The following is a 19,635-nucleotide window of genomic DNA, read 5'->3' on the forward strand; positions in this document are numbered from 1 at the left end:
ATATAGACCGAGAGCCTACGACAGAAGATTTCACCCCATAAGGTACAAAAGGTTTGACCCCTTGAAGTTACTGGGGTCAACCATGTCACTCACAAAAAGTATGGAAGATTGACCGCACCGGGTGGATCTGGACCCTAGAGCCCCCTAAAAAGCCCAAAAAGGGGGTTAATTTCACCCCATAAGGTACATGGACCAAACTTGGTGAAAACGAAGTTCTATGTCAGGACATCACAAAAATATCAAATCTAACAATATTTTCGAGTGGAAAGGTGATGTAAGACTCCCCCCAAAGTGACCCCCCAGGGGGTTAATTTCACCCCATAAGGTACATGGACCAAAGTTGGTCAAAACGAAGTCTTATGTCAGGACATCACAAAAATATCAAATCTAACAATATTTTCGGGTGGAAAGGTGATGTAAGATGCCTTCAAAGTGACTTCCCTTAATGTGACCCCCTCGGAAGGTTTATTCCACCCCATAAGGTACATGGACCAAACTTGGTCAAAATGAAGTCTTATGTCAGGACATCACAAAAATATCAAATCTAACAATATTTTCGGGTGGAAAGGTGATGTAAGATGCCTTCAAAGTGACTTCCCTTAATGTGACCCCCTCGGAAGGTTTATTCCACCCCATAAGGTACATGGACCAAACTTGGTCAAAATGAAGTCTTATGTCAGGACATCACAAAAATATCAAATCTAACAATATTTTCGGGTGGAAAGGTGGTGTAAGATGACTTCAAAGTGACTTTCCTTAATAGTCCAGTCAAATTAGGTTTTGACCCAGAAAAAAATAGTACAAAGCTGAAATTTTGCCACAAGCATCAGTGCATGGTCTGAAACAAAATATCAAAAATCCGCAAAAATCCACCTTGGGCAAAACAAATTATGGCAATTTCGAAAAAACAAGGAAATTTATAAAAAAAATTATCAAAAATGACCGAATGGCAACATAGGCATGTGACATATCCACTATTTTTTACTGCTAATCCTGTTTCATTGATTCTAGGTTTCTCTTTCAATAAGATTGTTTTGAATAAGAGTAAGTTGAGTATTATTCTATTTGAGGTTTGATCTGTTAAATGTATACTGGAACTGCCAAGATTACGTCGCTAGAAGCTACAGGATCATCGTCTTGTCTTAGAATCACTGCAGTTACTGCTTCACTTGTCGCAACAAGGTACATTTTTAGACCAAAGCCACTTCACCTACAGTATAAAAAATTATTGTAAAGCACACGTCTTGAAGTTGTGCTTGTGCTTTTAAACCAGTTAAAACTTGTAAGTAGGCCTATGCCGTAATTTATAGAGAGTGCTCAAAAAATGTTATTATATAGGCCTAACTATACACTACTTGAAATCTTTTCTTTTTTGCAGGCTGTGATATGGCAGGCGCAATAAAGCAGAATGAGAAATGCATCATCTGTTTTCAAGGATTTGAGGAAGAGTGCCAAGAATATGGAAAACGGCAGCAAGTTGGAGATAAGGGTAAAAGGACCATGTTACATTTCGCTCATTTCCGCTGTGATGACAGAATGGTCGAAGAATGAGAGATAGAAACCGGTGTTCTTGTGCATGATAAATGCCGTCGAAACTACACTGACAGAAAAAGAATTAGAAGAATGACTGCATCTGATGAAGGAGGAACTTCCAAGAAATGGAGACGATCGCATACGTCTGGTTTTGATTGGAAGCGTGATTGCTTCTTCTGTGGAAAAAGTGCTAACTACGATCGGAAGCATCCAGATCGTAACACTCAAGTTCATGAGGTAACAACTATTCCTTTTCGAAAGAGAATCCTTGAAGCATGTGAAAAGCGATCTGACCCATGGGCAGCAGAAGTTCAAATTCGCCTACATGATTGTTTAGATTTGGTTGCAGTAGAAGCCATTTACCATAATAATTGTCAGTTGAAGTTTTCTTGTGGAAAATCACCAGATGCAGCTTTTCAGTCACCTTCAGGTCGTCCAACTGATGTTGTAATGGTTGAGCACTTCAACGCTTTGTGTAACTGGCTTGAAAATTATGGGGATTCAGAACTATACACATTGGCAGAATTACGTGACAAAATGATTGAACTGGCGGGAAGCTCCAATGTGTATTCGGTTAAAAGACTCAAACAAAAATTTGAAGTACACTTCGGTAATCACATTTATTTTGCTGAGCTGGATGGAAAGGAAAATGTTGTTTGTTTTCGCAACATGGCCAATTACATCTTGCACCGTTCCTGGTATTCCGAGCAAAAGGAGAATATTGAAGATGATGCAAGAAGAATTGTTAAAGCAGCTGCCAAATTAATTCGAGCACAACTTCAGAATACCACATATTATGCAGACATGTATCCAAGTGATGATGACATTCAGAACACTGAAAAGGGCTTGAAGCTACTTCCACCTCTGCTATTACTTATGCTGCAGGCCCTGGTTCCTAATGTAAAACAACAGATCAGTATAGGTCAGTGTATCATAAAAGCTGCAAAACCACGGTCATTTTTACCTCCTGTACTGTTTGGACTTGGTGTGGAGGCGGATCATATGTTTGGCTCCAGGTGGCTCATTGACGAACTCTTCAGACTGGGATTCTCCGTATCGTACAGTGAAGTTAACCGTTTCAAGCAAGCAGTTGTTCAAAGTGAGAACATTGAACAGCTATTACCTGAGGCATTTCCAGGAAGCTTCTCTCAGTGGGTGGCAGATAATGTTGACCATACTCTTGCTACGATTGATGGCTGCGGTTCCTTCCATGGAATGGGAGTCATGGTCATTTCAACTCCCACAAAAAATAGCACCGGCAGTGTGACCAGCCAAAAACCCATTAAAAGATTAACGACTGTCGGATCTAAGGATCTTACTGTAAATAAAGGAATTCCTATTAAATTTTACCAAGCCGGCTTGAAACCTGCTCTTTCCAGTTGTGTCATAAAACCAGCAGTGGAGCTTCAGATACCGTATACACTGACAGGGAAAGTGATCTCTGAAGATATTTGGCACTCCATTGCTGTGTTCGATGATTTGTCCCCAAGAAGACCATGTTGGTCTGGATTTATGCAGAGTTTGTCAGCCGGGAGTGACTTTTATAAATCTGAACCAGTCTTCCTACCTCTCATTGACCTTAAGTCAACCGATGAAACGTGTATATATTCCACATTATCATTTGTCGAGGATCAAGCAAAGAAGTTGAATATAATAACACCATGTATCACGTTTGACCAACCATTGTGGGTAAAGGCAGTTGAAATTGTCCTTTCGAAAAAAATGAATATGGTTTGCCGTCTTGGAGGTTTCCACACAGTAATGAGTTTTTTGGGTAGCGTTGGCAAAATGATGTCTGGATCAGGTTTGTCTGAACTTTTGGAAACATGCTACGGCACTAATTCAGTCATTCAAATGATGAGTGGAAGAGCAGTTGCAAGAGCTCTTCGAGGGTACATACTTGTTGAATCTGCTTTAATGACTCAACTTCTACAAGCGATTGTTCCACAAAGCGTCAAAGATACTGATAATAATTTACAAACGGCATATTTATATGAAGACCCCGCTGCTCGGTGTTTGAAACAAGAAAATACTTCTCAATTTTTGAAATATGAGGACATTGAAATCATACACGAATGTTTGCAAAAACTTATGGAGGGTACGATCAGCATTGATGACGCTATTATGTGCACGTCATTCGACCGCTTGCAAAATGGAATTGAACTTTACAAGCAATATTTGTCCAATGTTTCGCGCACAGCTAAACTGTGGTTGCAATATTTGCAGTACATTTCCGTTTTGAAATTGTTTATTAGAGCAGAAAGAACTGGCGACTGGAACATGCACCTTGTAGCTACTACACAAATGATAAATCTGTTTGCAGCGACAGGCCACAGCAATTATGCCAAATCTAGTCGACTGTATCTACAACTAATGCACGATCTTCCTAAAAGTCATCCATGGCTGTACAATCAATTCATAGCTCATGGACATCATACTGTTAGAAGGTCTGACAAATTTTGGTGTGGCATCTCCACAGACCTTGCGATAGAACAGATCTTGATGAGAACCCTAAAAAGCCGAGGTGGACTGACACGGGGACGTGGATTTACAGAAGCGGTTAGGATTTTATGGATCTATAGTATGCACCGGTGTGCTGGAATCCATCATTCCATGAGTGATTTCACTGAACTGCACGTGGCCACCAGTGAACAACACGCCGAAATGGGAGTCAGCAGAATTAAACGTGATTCTGAAGACATTAGCAAAATGATCACGTGGTTACAGAATCACAACCCATTCGATGCCACTGACCCGGCTCTACAATCCTTGTCATCTGCACAAGCATCAGATGAGAAAGACGGCATTAATTGCGACATTGTGGAAGACGTTGGAATCATGATGCAGAAGAAAATGGACAACAAGTCTTACACGGAAATGTCCTTTAAGCGAGCTGACCAAGTAAGGACTCTGGAGAATCTTCGAAAAGGAACAAAAATTGCAGATGACACCATACACATAGATCTGATGCTGCTGTTTTCCAGATTGTTGATTCAAGTTGAAAGGAGTGACAATATTAAGTCCCTTTTTGCTTATGAGTTAGCTCCTATACCAACTTCTCTGTTCAAGGATGACCTGATGAGAAAAGGAAAGAAATCATCACTTGCCTCCGTTCTAAAAGAGGGTGTGCCACCAGTGGAGCTTTCCGAGTTAACAGATGCCAAATTTGTTATAGATGGAGGCGCATTATTGCATCGTGTCTATTGGAAAGCAGCTTCTTCATACAAGGAAGTTGTAAGTCAGTATGTGGGATATATGAAAAATAATTATGGAGGTGGTTCTACTGTTGTCTTTGATGGATACGCAGCTTCAACAAAGAATCACGAGCACAGCCGTAGAGAAGGTGGACGAACAGCTGCTTACACAAAGATTGCAGAACATCTCATCGTTCCAGATAACCAGCAGGCTTTTCTAAAAAATGACTCAAACAAGACTCAGTTCATAGCAATGTTGATGAAAGGTCTGGAACAAGATGGTCATGATGTGTACCAAAGTGATAATGATGCAGACACCATGATAGCGAAACAAGCATTAACACTCTCTACTGCCGGACATAACACAGTGGTTGTTTCAGATGACACTGACATTCTTGTATTGCTCATTCACCACTGGGATGTGCAGGATATACTACATGATATATATTTTTTCTCACACGCAACAAAAAAGTCGAAGGTTGGTTTACAGATGTTCCGAATTCGTGACATTGCGGAAAGCATAGGTCAACAAATAGTAAAAAACATCTTATTTCTGCATGCATGGAGTGGTTGTGACACCACCTCGGCTACATTTGGACATGGCAAAGTGGCACTCCTGAAACATCTAAAAAGTAAAGAGGAGATCAGATCAATAAGCCAGTTTTTCTATTCAACAAACGCTAACGTAGAAGAAATTTCAACTGCAGGTCAGAAGTTGTTTGTCTTAATGTATGGTGGTAAGGACGAGAAACTCTGTGAGCTACGATACAATCGCTACATGTCTGCAGTCGCATCTTCAACTGTTGGTGTTCGTCCAGAGAAGTTACCGCCAACAGAATGTGCTGCCAAGTATCATGCACAGCGGGTGCATCTACAGGTCTTGCAAAGGAGGCATCCTATCCCTGCTACGGTCATCAATCCTGAAAACTGGGGGTGGAAGATTGTATGTGGAAAATACTTTCCTATCATGACGGACATGGAACCAGCACCTCCAGAGTTGTTGAACATTATTAGGTGTAAATGCAAGAAAGGGTGCAATGCAGCATGTTCCTGCAAGAGGAATGGACTGAAGTGTGTTTCAGCCTGTACCTTTTGCACAGGAATGTGTAAAAATGTTGAGCCTCTTTCACTTGAATCAGAAGAATGCGAAAACACTACTACTCCTGTTGAAATACACAGAAATATATTTGATATCTTTAATGTGTAAGACGAAAATATTTGCTGGCTTATTAGTTTAATGCAGGGGTCACCAAACTACGGCCCGCGGGCCCGAACCGGCCTGCGAACTGATTTCATCTGGCCCGCCACGTGCTGCAGAAACAACAGCTGCACTACAACTGTTAAGGTAAAAAGTTACCAAATTTTTTGTAAAGGACTGACGTTGCTGTTTATCATTAGGCCACCACAAATGGGGACAGCCTAAGCCAAATTTGGAAAGATGTAATGTTTTTTCAAGAGCACGATGCCCTGTAGTGTATCGCAGCAGGGGATAACTTTTCCAGCAACCTTTCGATTTTCATCACAACTTTGCTATTCCACCGCTGACTTTGTTATTTATTGTGCTCAATTCAAGTCAATGGAGATTCTAAATAGTTGTATATCTTTTCGCAATTTGCATCCGGCCCGCAGTTGTTAATCTCGCAACAATCCGGCCCTCAGAGAAAAAACTTTGGTAACCCCTGGTTTAATGTATAGGCTTTTTATGTTGAAAGGACCATAACTCGTTGAAATAACTTCATTTTGACCTAAATTTATCCTTATTGTATTTGCCTCATTATTAGCTTCAATTTCATATATCACTTGTCTATATTGTCATTCAGTCATTTTTGATAATTTTTTTTATAAATTTCGATTTTTCAAAAATCCCTTAACTTTTTTTGCCCAAGGTGGGTTTTTGCGGATTTTTGATATTTTGTTTCAGACCATGCACTGATGCTTGTGGCAAAATTTTAGCTTTGTACTATTTTTTTCCGGGTTTTCCAGTTTTTTTGGTTAATTTGACTGGACTATAATGTGACCCCCTCGGAAGGTGTATTTCACCCCGTAAAGTACATGGACCAAACTTGGTCAAAACGAAGTCTTATGTCAGGACATCACAAAAATATCAAATCTAACAATATTTTCGGGTGGAAAGGTGATGTAAGATGTCATCAAAGTGACCCCCAGAGGGTTTATTTCACCATAGAGTACATGGACCAAACGTGGTCAAAACGAAGTCTTCTAGGGCACCACAAAATATCAAATCTAACAATACTCTCAGTTGGAAAGATGATAAAAGACCTACCCAAAAGTGAATCTCCTCCTATAGTTTAATTTACTTCATCCCTTTCTCGAACCAACCTTGGTGTAACGAAAGTGCTATGCCAGGACAGTACGAATGGATTAAATTTAAAAATATTTTTATATAGGTTTTGATGAAATACATTCACAAGCTGTCCCATGATGCATGAAATGGAACTATAGCCTACTTTACAAAAAGTTTTTGTATAAATCATATTAAGTCAATCGAAAAAAGGCAACATGACATGACAATACATGGCTTTGTAACACCAAAAACAGAAAGTACGTAAGAAGCATATAGGCTACAGTAGCCAGAAAATTGATCCAAGATCTTGATACCACCACTAAATGTGGACTTAATCGAACAACTGACTATCCAAATCAAAACGTTTCGAAATGAATCATTTGGAACGTTAATTTAGGCAGTAATGAACATTTTCCAGCTGCTACAATAAATAACCCAATAAACCCAATGTAGTAAATTTTTGTTTAATGCCATTTGCTTCATGTCTCCAATCAGTTATTGTAACTGTTCATTCATAAACAGAGATTGTTTGTGTAAATGTAAACGGTAACTCAATTGGTTAGCGCGTCACTTCTGGAACGAAGAAGCTTCAAGATCAATAGCGGCGCTGGTTCGACTCTCGGGGTGTGCGCTTGAGCAACGCACGTTAAGGGCTGCTCTCCATTCAGCGGCATCTAATGGATGGAATAATTCCCCGACAACAAGCCTTCAACAATCGGAAACTTCACTCTGTCAATCTCGGTGACCGGGCCTGCGCCAGTGATTCAAAGCCTCTACAAGTATGCGAAACTGCCAGGATTAAGCTCTGCAAGAAGCTTTCCCAGTCCGAGGATAAAGATTCAATCAATCAATCAATCACTGGTGTCGCTTTTACTTTCTTCGTCTTATTCTTCAGATTCATACAATTCTCCTGTTATATACAGAGAAATAAAGACTGTACGAAACAATTGCTATTATGCACTACAGATATGCGTAACATACAATAGTAATTTTATTATCTTTTACAGACGTCTATTTTTCTTCGAATAATGCAACATTGCAACTTACTATTAACTGGAAAAAGTTCAACATTTATTTGTTATTTAGTGCACCCAGGCATTTTTCTCAAGATTGCAGAAACTATTGGTTATAGGTTCCTAAAACGAAACTTTACAGCCAGTTATTGGCTAATGTTTACAGTAAGAAAGTAAACGACTGATAGACCAGGAGAAAGTTTTATATTTATAAAGGGTAACCCAAGCGACATCCAATGCTGTTTACCTTCTTCTTGACTTTCCTGGATGAGATCAGATTCCACGCAGAGACATCTAAAGATGCTTTATACCTTTACCTTCAAACCACACCACTTTATAAGAACCTCCTTCTTCTTTCCAGCCATACTCTAGCAGCAACGTTGCTGCTTGTTCACTTCTATAGTTGAAGATAACCACCATCTTGTGATGAGATGTGTGCGCCTTGTCTTCTGGAGAAGTACTCGTAAACAAAGTGGTAGAGTACTACTATCTACAGTAGCTTCTGGTATACATGATATCCTTTCATTTTCTTTTTTGGGTTTGTAGCCGTCTAAAAACATTTGTAAACGGACTTCGTTGACATAATTAATTTTCTTGTTTTTGTACATGTTACACACAAAGTTCTCTATGGCGATGATAGTGTCTTCACTAATTTCTTTGTCGTGTCCGAGTTGGCTAAAAGCTGCCTGCGCTTCGTGGTTTCCTTGGAGTAATTTCAGCGGCCGCACTTTCCCTTTCCTGCTAAATGACGAGGTGTAATCAGAAGCTGTAAAGGCATGATATGCAGGTAAACACTTGCAAATCGTCACTCCAAGTGCGGTAGGCCTATGCAGCTGGTTGATGTTGATGTACCGCTGCGTGTTATTGCTTTGCAAGCCAGCTTCTATCCATATCTTTAATGAAGGATCAAAAGTTCCATAGCAACCTAAGCCAATTACAAGACAGTCAGTGTCAGACGTGCGGATAACCACATTGCTTGGGGCTGGTACATCGCAGACAGCTTGCTTTATCTCTGTATATAACAGGAGAATTGTATGAATCTGAAGAATAAGATGAAGAAAGTGAAAGCGACAGCAGTGACAATGAAGAATAAAGAAACGACCGTTTACATTTACACGAACAATCTCTGTTTATGAATGAACAGTTACAATAACTGATTGGAGACATGAAGCAAATGGCATTAAATAAAAATTTACTGCATTGGGTTTATTAGGTTATTTATTGTAGCAGCTGGAAAATGTTCATTACTGCCTAAATTAACGTTCCAAATGATTCATTTCGAAACGTTTTGATTTGGATAGTCAGCTGTTCGATTAAGTCCACATTTAGTGGTGGTATCAAGATCTTGGATCAATTTTCTGGCTACTGTAGCCTATATGCTTCTTGTGTACTTTCTGTTTTTGGTGTTACAAAGCCATGTATTGTCATGTCATGTTGCCTTTTTTCGATTGACTTAATATGATTTATACAAAAACTTTTTGTAAAGTAGGCTATAGTTCCATTTCATGCATCATGGGACAGCTTGTGAATGTATTTCATCAAAACCTATATAAAAATATTTTTAAATTTAATCCATTCGTACTGTCCTGGCATAGCACTTTCGTTACACCAAGGTTGGTTCGAGAAAGGGATGAAGTAAATTAAACTATAGGAGGAGATTCACTTTTGGGTAGGTCTTTTATCATCTTTCCAACTGAGAGTATTGTTAGATTTGATATTTTGTGGTGCCCTAGAAGACTTCGTTTTGACCACGTTTGGTCCATGTACTCTATGGTGAAATAAACCCTCTGGGGGTCACTTTGATGACATCTTACATCACCTTTCCACCCGAAAATATTGTTAGATTTGATATTTTTGTGATGTCCTGACATAAGACTTCGTTTTGACCAAGTTTGGTCCATGTACTTTATGGGGTGAAATACACCTTCCGAGGGGGTCACATTAAGGGAAGTCACTTTGAAGTCATCTTACACCACCTTTCCACCCGAAAATATTGTTAGATTTGATATTTTTGTGATGTCCTGACATAAGACTTCATTTTGACCAAGTTTGGTCCATGTACCTTATGGGGTGGAATAAACCTTCCGAGGGGGTCACATTAAGGGAAGTCACTTTGAAGGCATCTTACATCACCTTTCCACCCGAAAATATTGTTAGATTTGATATTTTTGTGATGTCCTGACATAAGACTTCGTTTTGACCAACTTTGGTCCATGTACCTTATGGGGTGAAATTAACCCCCTGGGGGGTCACTTTGGGGGGAGTCTTACATCACCTTTCCACTCGAAAATATTGTTAGATTTGATATTTTTGTGATGTCCTGACATAGAACTTCGTTTTCACCAAGTTTGGTCCATGTACCTTATGGGGTGAAATTAACCCCCTTTTTGGGCTTTTTAGGGGGCTCTAGGGTCCAGATCCACCCGGTGCGGTCAATCTTCCATACTTTTTGTGAGTGACATGGTTGACCCCAGTAACTTCAAGGGGTCAAACCTTTTGTACCTTATGGGGTGAAATCTTCTGTCGTAGGCTCCCAGACTAATAGCTTATTAGGACCACCCTAATGTACAGGCCCGGATTTAGGGGGGGGGCAGTTGCCCCGGGCCCCCCGACTTTTGAAGGGCCCCCCTATGTGGAAAAAAATGTGATTTTGTGTTATTTTATTCCTTTTGACCTTTAAAGTTTCTGCAAAATGCTGTGCAGTACTAGACTGATGCTACTGTAGACGTAAAGATGGTTTTTACGCGCCGTAGGCTTGAAAAATTTTTTTGCACGGGGCCCCCCGATCTAAAAGTGCCCCGGGCCCCCCATCAGCTAAATACGGCCCTGCTAATGTATGGTACCGGTGCATTTTATGTCACCTAGCAGTATGATATTGTGTAGTTTTTGATGAACAGTTTTGTTTTTTGCCTTTATGGATAAACCGTTTTTCTGCTTTCTTGAAAAAAATATTTACTCACACAAGTAGCCTACACAGACCTAGCCAGGGAAATACACCAGAAGAATTGAAATGTAACACAAGCAAATATAAGGCAAGAAATACAGCTTTTTGCCCAAATTCACGATGTTTTTATTGTTGCTGAAGAGCGACCGCCCCTTGCATCGCCACCTCTTACGCAGTGGTTTTTAGACTGGGGGAGCGCTCCTTTTGAAGAGCGTGACGACTCTCCAAGGGGAGCGCGACATAGTAGGCTGTTTGTACTAGTATGCCACTGTATTATACAAGTTGTGGACAGAAATGTTGGTAACAAGTTACCTTGTGTCACGATTATTGACTGGTAAGTGAAAATATGAACTGGTTTTAAGTATAGTTCCTATAGCGCCTATTCTTGCAGTTTTTGTTTAATCCATTGTTCGGTAAAAATCAATTGTTGGTTGTGACGTTATTCTGTGTAAAAGTGGCTTCTCTGCACTTGCAAGTGTGAAGAAACAAGCTCGGAACAAACTTAACTGTGAACATGATACCTGACATGCGGTGTGCGTTGTCTTCAACTAAGTCACAAATTAAACTGCTGGCTTCTAAAAAGCAGCTTGGCCTACAGCCCTACATCCTTCTCATTAATGAAAAGAAAAGAAGATTGTGATCCACTTAATCTTTTGATTGATGAATGATGGAAAATAAACTTTGTTTGCTTTAAAATTTAAACATATAAAACTTATGTAAAATAAAACTTATGTAAATTCACTTGATTTATAAAGTAAACTAGAAAAATGGGGCATAAAGTTTGGGATAAAGTTTTTGTTTGGGGCATAAAGTTTTAAGGTGACGTCAGGGAGGGCGCAAGCTTAAGAACCTTACTGCTATGCTCCTGGCCACCTAGCTACAAGGCCGGTGTGTGCCCAATTTGGGTTCAATGTCAATGACATACCCAAGTCTCTATAATAAGAGTCAAAAACAAGACACTTCAAGAAGTACCATAAAAAGGGGAAATCATCGCGGAAAGAAGTAGTTTTTATCCCAAAAAGCATTAGTCTGTAAGGAAGAATTGATACAGTAAAAACTATTTGGTGCTTTGATCAATTTTCTGGATTTCTTGCACTTTTAAAATTCCTAAAATTATTCCAGGCCTGGATCCAAAAATAATGCAAGACCCTTTTGTCAACTCTACTGTGCGTGAACAAATAACAATTGCGGTTGCTGACAAGAAAAGAGTGGTAAACATAAGTAGTTTAGCTTGAGTAGGTTAATATTGTTAAATATTAAACAGGTCTACAAGCCTTCAATTACAAGAAGTATTTTGCATGGGGAACTTGAAACGCTGTTGTTTGCAGATGATTGTCAGTAGGTTTGTTTGACATGCAAGAGCAAAACCACAGTAGGCTCACAGTAAGTGTTATGCAAGAAAGCGATGACGAAGTAGCCAAATGGAATCAAAGAAACAGTTGACGTTCTTACATGCGTCGTCCCAAGACTCTTATCACTCGGCTATGCGACCAACGGGATAGATTAAGTGTTTAAAGGGATGCTAGCCATAACCGTTACCTCAACCACTATTTGTTTATTTGATTCTCGTATTCAGGCTTACGCCCGTAGTTGAAGATTTAGGTTAAGTGGAAGGAAAGGCAAGGTAGCCAATTTAAATTTTCACCTTCAGATACGTCTTAAAGATATATGTCTTCAGATATGTCTTTAAGTGTCCTGCCAAAAACACAGCTGCATAGCCTACCCTTGAGCAATGCCGAACCGGTATCCTTCAGTTTCAAGTGCCATAGCAGGGCTCTCACAAGTCGGCTATGCTGTCGACATTGGCTTGATCATTATGCCACTATACATACATGCAATATGCCATTGTCATATTGGGTGTGGTGCAACCGAAGCACGAAAAAATTAACTTGCAAGATCGTGCAAAGGTGCAGGCTACTTCAAAAATTGTTGTGAGAGTTTGCGCTTTCTTATTTGCTACCTGATGAGATGAGAGAAAAGTTGGCAAGAAGTTACAAAATAGCTTGTTTAAATGCTTACTCTAGTTTACGTACATATTCAAAATAAACAGGACTACTTTTGTAGCAAATGGGTTGCCAGTAAATGTATATTGTATTTAGTTTTTTTTTTGTACTTTTGACCAAAGAACCCAACAAAAGTCCTAGAACCTGTAGTTGTGCAGCAAGGAAAAACTAGTGCAATGGATTGGGTGATATTTGCTAGGGATTATGCGTATGCTTTCGGTCAAGCGTTGCTGGTTCGCTTCCCATTGGAGGCAAGATGGGACAGAATTATGGAATTTTTTGGAAATGACGAGTATTGGATGCTGACAGCAGGTAAGTGTGTTCGTTTATTGATTGTTACTTCATCCTACTGGTAAAATATGAAAACTACTCCAACCCATTTTTTTTTTAATTTTGTCGTATCTGGGCTTATGCCCACTGTGTTGACGTCTTGACAGTGGAAAATTAGTGGACTAGAGCAAAAAGCTAATTTTGGTATCCAGCTTAAGCTTGTGTTGTTTAAGTGTCTTGCCAAAGACACAACTTCTTGCTGTTATACGGTGTTAAATCAAAGACCTTCTGAGGATGGTAGGCTTGGCCTTGGCCACTACGCCACTACTTGGCCACTTATCTCTCAGAAATGATCATTCCGAAATAGCTTAGTTAATGAGGTCATATTATCTGTCTTAGTCTAAGCAGGTAAAATGAAGTTGTTATAACAAAAGCGTCTTCGATGCAGAGGACTTAGTAGGCTAAATTCCGGTGGCCGGTCGATTGGTCGAAAGACATTTGGTCGACAGTCATTTGGTCGACAGACATTTGGTCGACAGGACGTTTGGTCGACAGACATTTGGTCGACAGGACATTTGGTCGACAAGACATTTGGTCGACAAGACATTTGGTCGACAGACATTTGGTCGACAGACATTTGGTCGACAAGACATTTGGTCGACAGGACATTTGGGTTACAGTTAGGGTTAGGGTAGGGTTAGGGTTAGGGTTAGGTTAGGTTAGGTTAGATTTAGGGCTAGGGTTAGGGTTAGGTTAGGATTAGGGTTAGGTTAGGGTTAGGTTAGGGTTAGTTAACCCTAACCCTAAAATGAATCGTTCTGTCGACCGAATGTCCTGTCGACGAAATATCTTGTCGACCAAATGTCTGTCGACCAATTGTCTGTCGACCAAACGTCCTGTCGACCAAATGTCTGTCGACCAAATGTCTGTCGACCAAACGTCCTGTCGACCAAATGTCCTGTCGACCAAATGTCTTGTCGACCAAATGTCTGTCGACCAAACGTCCTGTCGACCAAATGTCTGTCGACCAAATGACTGTCGACCAATTGTCTTTCGACCAATTGACCGGGTACCTAAATTCCTGTGTCTAGAAGTTAGTTTTGCTACCCCAAGTTCTCAGGTTGGTCAATTTTTTGTTTATGAAAGTGGGTTCGACTCAAGGAGTATAACAAACTGGCCGCACTATCAATTTATCTGTTGGTCGAGTCAATTCATTTTCTTTCAAGATATTTTGCAATTCTTGAAGCAGGTTTGATCCCTGCACAATCTACATAAGCTACATTACAATACCTCAGTGGTATTGATGACAAAGATTCAAAGTTGTCAAATTTGTCTGCTTTGAAAAACAAATGTATACCAAGAAATATTTATTTCTTACGCAGGGAGCTGTTTCTCATTGATTATATCGTTTCTGCTCGTGAACATTTTCTACATTTCTTTGGATGTAACTGGCAAGCCACAATTTTTCATGAAATACAAAATCCAAAAGGACAAGAACATGCCGGTGAGTTGCTATAAGGACAGAACTGCATCTTTTAACACGTTTTCACCTCAATCTATGGCCACCTGGAGATGCGGCCTGATTTGTCACATTTTGCAGATTTTGATTACAGCTACTGTTAGTGCTTGACTGACATTTTCTGAGATGTTTTTACTTTTTACGGTATCCTAATGACATAAAACTTTTTTGTTGCCTTGGGGAAGCAGTAGCAAATGAAAAAAAGTAAGTTGAAAAACGCAAAATCAGACTGTTATTGAAAATTAACAGTCTGACTAAAATCTTCAAAATCAAATTTTCTTTGTTTTTCCACATGTAAGGATGTTAAAACTTATTGTATCATCTGGGGAAAAGAATAAAGAAACCGTAAAAATATAATTTTTTAAAAAATTTATTTAAACTTCCGCCCAAAGTTAGAAAAACCTGGAAATTTCTGCAAAATGTGACAAATCAAGCCGTATCTTTAGATGGCCATGCTCAATCGTAATACGCAACGAACGCGCGTTCCGAGTTAGGTTAATCATATCTCGTAACATGTTATTAGCTTGTGCCCCGACGGCTCGATTGGAATATGTGCCAACGTTGTTTTTTCGTTATTCCTCGTTTGTATTTAAGGACATGGCCTGTTAGCGGACGCAGGCGTTTTCACTCCATAATCTATTCTGCTGCCTGCCAAAGGCCATTGTGTTTCAGAAGCCACATATCGTTTCGTGTAATAAGTAGGGCCATTTTTATATGACCTTAAAAAATCAATAATATAACTTTATTTTTTGGAAAATATGACTTTATATGACTTTATGTGAAAATCGTTTATTTTTACATGCGAACAACGTCACTCACCGAACTAAAGAGTAAAACATACGCAACATAACAGTAATACACATCCATTTTTATTTTAAACCACTGTTGTAGTACAGTTTCATGTAGTGTGGAATGTTAGAGTCTTTGAAGTTACGATTTGGACGTAAAATGACTTTAGCAAGGAAAATGAGCGCTCCACAGACGCTGACGTGAATTGACACTTCTGCAGTTTTGCATGAAGTCTTTGTATTGTCTTTGTAGCTCCATAATTTGTTTCACATCGTTTTTGTCCAATCGCTTATTAATGTAATTTTTGAGCTCAAGCGGATCTTTTCCGAAATCAAGGGCATTTAGATCAGCATGGGCCTCTTTGATGGTGTACGTACAACTTTCTATTTTGAGTATTAAGTTTGAAATATTGTTGTAGTGGAGGCATATTTCTGTTAACTGACTAGTCAACTTTGGATCGTTGACTGAATTTTTGACGCTCTTTACAATAACTCCTTCACCTTCCAATGCATTGACTATTTCTTTCACTTTAATGCAATGTGTGACCTTATAAAATATAGGTTTGTGACTGCAAGTGTTATGTAGGCTAATCCTACAGTTTGCCTTTGTTCAATCAGAAATTGCCTTACTTTCTTAGTGCTTCTTAATGCCTTACTTTCTTAGTGCTCTTAATTGCTTCACCGCTTAAATTGGTACTTTTTATTTAAAGTATACAACGGTATGACTTTATAACTCAAAAATATGACTATATAACTTAAAAAGCTGATTTATGACCTAACCAGGAAACTATGACTCTATATGACTTCATAACTTTTTTAATATACCTCATAGGGATGCGGTTTTTGCGTTAAAATTGATTTCATGACATACTGATGCGTAGAAAAAATTATGACTTTAATGACTTTAAATGGCCCTAGTAATAAGCAAGAGGATGACAGGACGCCTTCCCAGACATTCGTGGTTTATTTTTTTGAGTATAGATGTCTGTCTAACAGTATAGAAGTCCTTAAGTGTGCTAAAAAATCAAGTTTTTATCTAAACTCAAATAAATCAAAAAAATAGAGGATTAGAAGTTATATGTGTGGCAGTAGAGTGAGCGAAGGAAGGATTGTAGCCAGGCATCAAGTCCTTCCTCTTTTTAAAAACCAAAAATAAAAACCTGCATTAGCATCTGAGCACCTTCAACAACAGCAACTGTCTGTTATGAAAGTTTTGTAAGTATACTTGTCATACCTGATGTACACTGATTCTACAGGTGAATGTATCACGGTACATCCATTGTGTCAAAGTTGCGCTCTTCAATAAAGCAATGACGTGTGCAGCTGTCTTCTTGTTGTTCCCTGTGATGTCGTGGCGTGGAATGGGATGGGAAAAGCCACTGCCTTCAATTCCAAAGTTTATCTTGGATTATTTCATTTGCATTGTTGTCAACGAATTTCTTTTCTACTATGGACACAGGTGAGTATGTTTAATTCGCGCTGGGCTCAAAATCACGCCGCGCTGGTTCGACTCTCGGGGTGTGCGCTTGATCAACGCATTTCAGGACTGCTCTCCATTCAGCGGCACCTAGTGAATGGAATAACTCCCCGGTAACAACACTTCAACAATCGGAAAACTTCACTTTGCCAATCTCGGTAACCGGCCCTGCGTCAAAAGCCTCTACAAGTATGCGAAACTACCAGGAATAATCACACAAGGTTTTGTCAGTCCGAGTATCGATCTCTCGCACTCAAGCCGTACAGCGTGAAGCACACTCAATAACCTTACGGGACGATCAAGACAATCACCCCGACAATGTCCCATTCCTGCTAATAAGATCGCATCGCAGGTAATAAAAAATGGGATATATAAGCCGTGTGATCGTACCTCCGATCGGTTTGTTACCAAAGAAGTGAAAAAGTCATGGAAGATCAACACACCCGACCAGGAGAGCATTTCTAGCTCCTTCTCACGGAGCGAATTTAATGCTGCCCTCAAGCACCTAAAACCTGGTAAGGCCCCTGGTCCAGATAGGATATGTCCAGAGCTTATCATGCACGCTGGTTATGTTCTAAAGTCCTGGTTATGCGATTTCCTGTCGTCCTGCCTGCGCCGCCTCAAGATTCCTAAAGTATGGAGAAGATCTCTGGTCGTCGCGATCCCTAAGCCAAACAAACCACTAGACGATGCAAAGAGCTATCGCCCCATCTCCTTGCTCTGCATCCCTTTCAAGATCCTTGAGAGACTGATCTACGCTCGTGTCGAACCAATAATTGACCCACTGCTTCCCAAAGAACAAGCTGGATTCCGACACGGGAGGTCAACTGTAGACCAAGTCACACTACTAACTCAGGATATTGAGGAGAGTTTCTCGGCAAAAAAGAAAGCGGGGGCTGTCTTTATCGACCTAACAGCAGCCTATGACACTGTTTGGCATCGTGGCCTAGTCTACAAACTACTCCGCCTACTCCCTGACAGGCACATGGTCAAAATGATCATGGAACTCATCCACAACAGGAGTTTTACCCTTACCACCGGAAGCGGAAAACCAAGTAGACTGCGGCGACTCAAAAACGGTGTCCCACAGGGATCAGTCTTGGCTCCCCTCCTTTTCGATGTCTATATGCATGACCTACCATCAACAACATCTGACAAATATGCATATGCTGATGACTTGGCCATCTTGCACTCTGCGAAAGACTGGCAATCATTAGAAATGACGTTGAACCAAGACATGACGACCATATCTGGATACCTTCACCAATGGAAACTGAAGCTCAGCGAAAGTAAAACTGTGACGGCAGCCTTCCATCTCAACAACAGGGAGGCAAAACGTGACCTGAAAGTGACCGTTAACGGCAAAATTTTGCCGCCCTGCCCAGAACCTACATACCTTGGGGTTACACTTGACAGGTCACTCACATACCGTCACCATTTACAGTCACTACGCAAAAAGCTGACATCTCGCATCGCCCTGCTGAGACTGCTGCACAACTTGGGGTGCAGGTGCTGACACCTTGCGCACTGCAACCCTGGCGTTGGTCCACTCCACTGCTGAATACTGCGCCCCTGCCTGGTGCCGCAGTGCCCACACCCGTCTCATCGACAGCCCAATCAACGACGCATTGCGAACTGTAACTGGATGCCTGCGCCCAACTCCAACAGAGTATTTACCAATCCTCGCAGGCATCCAACCTGCTTCGCTTCGCCGAAAGGGAGCCCTTGTACACCTGGCTGGCTCGCCGGGCGGGGGATCCTAACCACTTGCTTCATGCAAAACTCAACATTCCACCTCAGGAATCTCCCCGGAAATTAAAGTCAAGACACCCCTTTGTGCCAGCTGCTGTTGAACTACTACAACCATTCAGCGATCATGCCATCAGCGCAGCACACTTCATGGAAGACAATTGGAATGCAGCGTGGTGTGCCACCGACACGAAACTACATCGTTTTATACCTCACCCGGTGGCGCGCCCCCCTGATATGGACCTGCCTCGGCCGACTTGGGTCAAGCTCAACAGAATCCGAACCGGAGTCGGTCGCTTCCATTCCAACATGCACAAGTGGGGTTTGGCTCCTTCACCGGCCTGCGAATGCGGCGCGGAGGAACAAACTGCTGACCATGTCGTTCTCGAATGTCCGATCTATAAGGCACCAAATGGAACGCATGGTATAGCAATGCTGGACGAAGCTACACTCACCTGGCTCTCCATCACCTGCCCTGAAATTTGATTTGATCTAGTCTCAAACGAAAGAAGAAGAAGAAGTCCGAGGATAAAGATTCAAGAATTGACCAAACCAACCAATTTGTTCATATTCAGCTGATAAGACTAAATATGAACACTACTAAGAAGAAGCATTTTAAACGACCAAATGTGAGATCGCATTAAGCAATTGTTGTTTTGTTGCAATCAGTGGCGGATCCAGGGAAGGCGAATGGGGCAATTGCTCCCACTACAGCACAGAATAGTAACTTTATCACTGTGTATTTAAAAGGGCGGGTTAATGTAAATCTACACATTGTTGTATTTTGTTGACCCCACCCTCTAAGGCTACTTTCTTGATCCGCCCCTGGTTACAACACTG

General features: G+C 40.6%; 1 protein-coding gene across 1 annotated transcript in view; it reads left to right on the plus strand.

Annotated features, from left to right (window-relative positions):
* Positions 1-13,238: 13,238 nt before the first annotated feature.
* LOC145779984 (fatty acid hydroxylase domain-containing protein 2-like) overlaps positions 13,239-19,635 on the plus strand; it is a 14,876-nt gene continuing 8,479 nt past the window's right edge. Inside the window, exons 1-3 of the mRNA XM_082591676.1 lie at positions 13,239-13,304; positions 14,645-14,766; positions 16,826-17,028. Of these exons, the coding sequence (XP_082447802.1) occupies positions 13,262-13,304; positions 14,645-14,766; positions 16,826-17,028 (368 nt within the window). The 5' untranslated portion in view covers positions 13,239-13,261. The remainder of the gene's footprint in view (positions 13,305-14,644; positions 14,767-16,825; positions 17,029-19,635) is intronic.

Source organism: Aplidium turbinatum, chromosome 11 (genome assembly GCF_918807975.1).
Source record: "Aplidium turbinatum chromosome 11, kaAplTurb1.1, whole genome shotgun sequence".
NCBI classification, from domain to species: domain Eukaryota; kingdom Metazoa; phylum Chordata; class Ascidiacea; order Aplousobranchia; family Polyclinidae; genus Aplidium; species Aplidium turbinatum.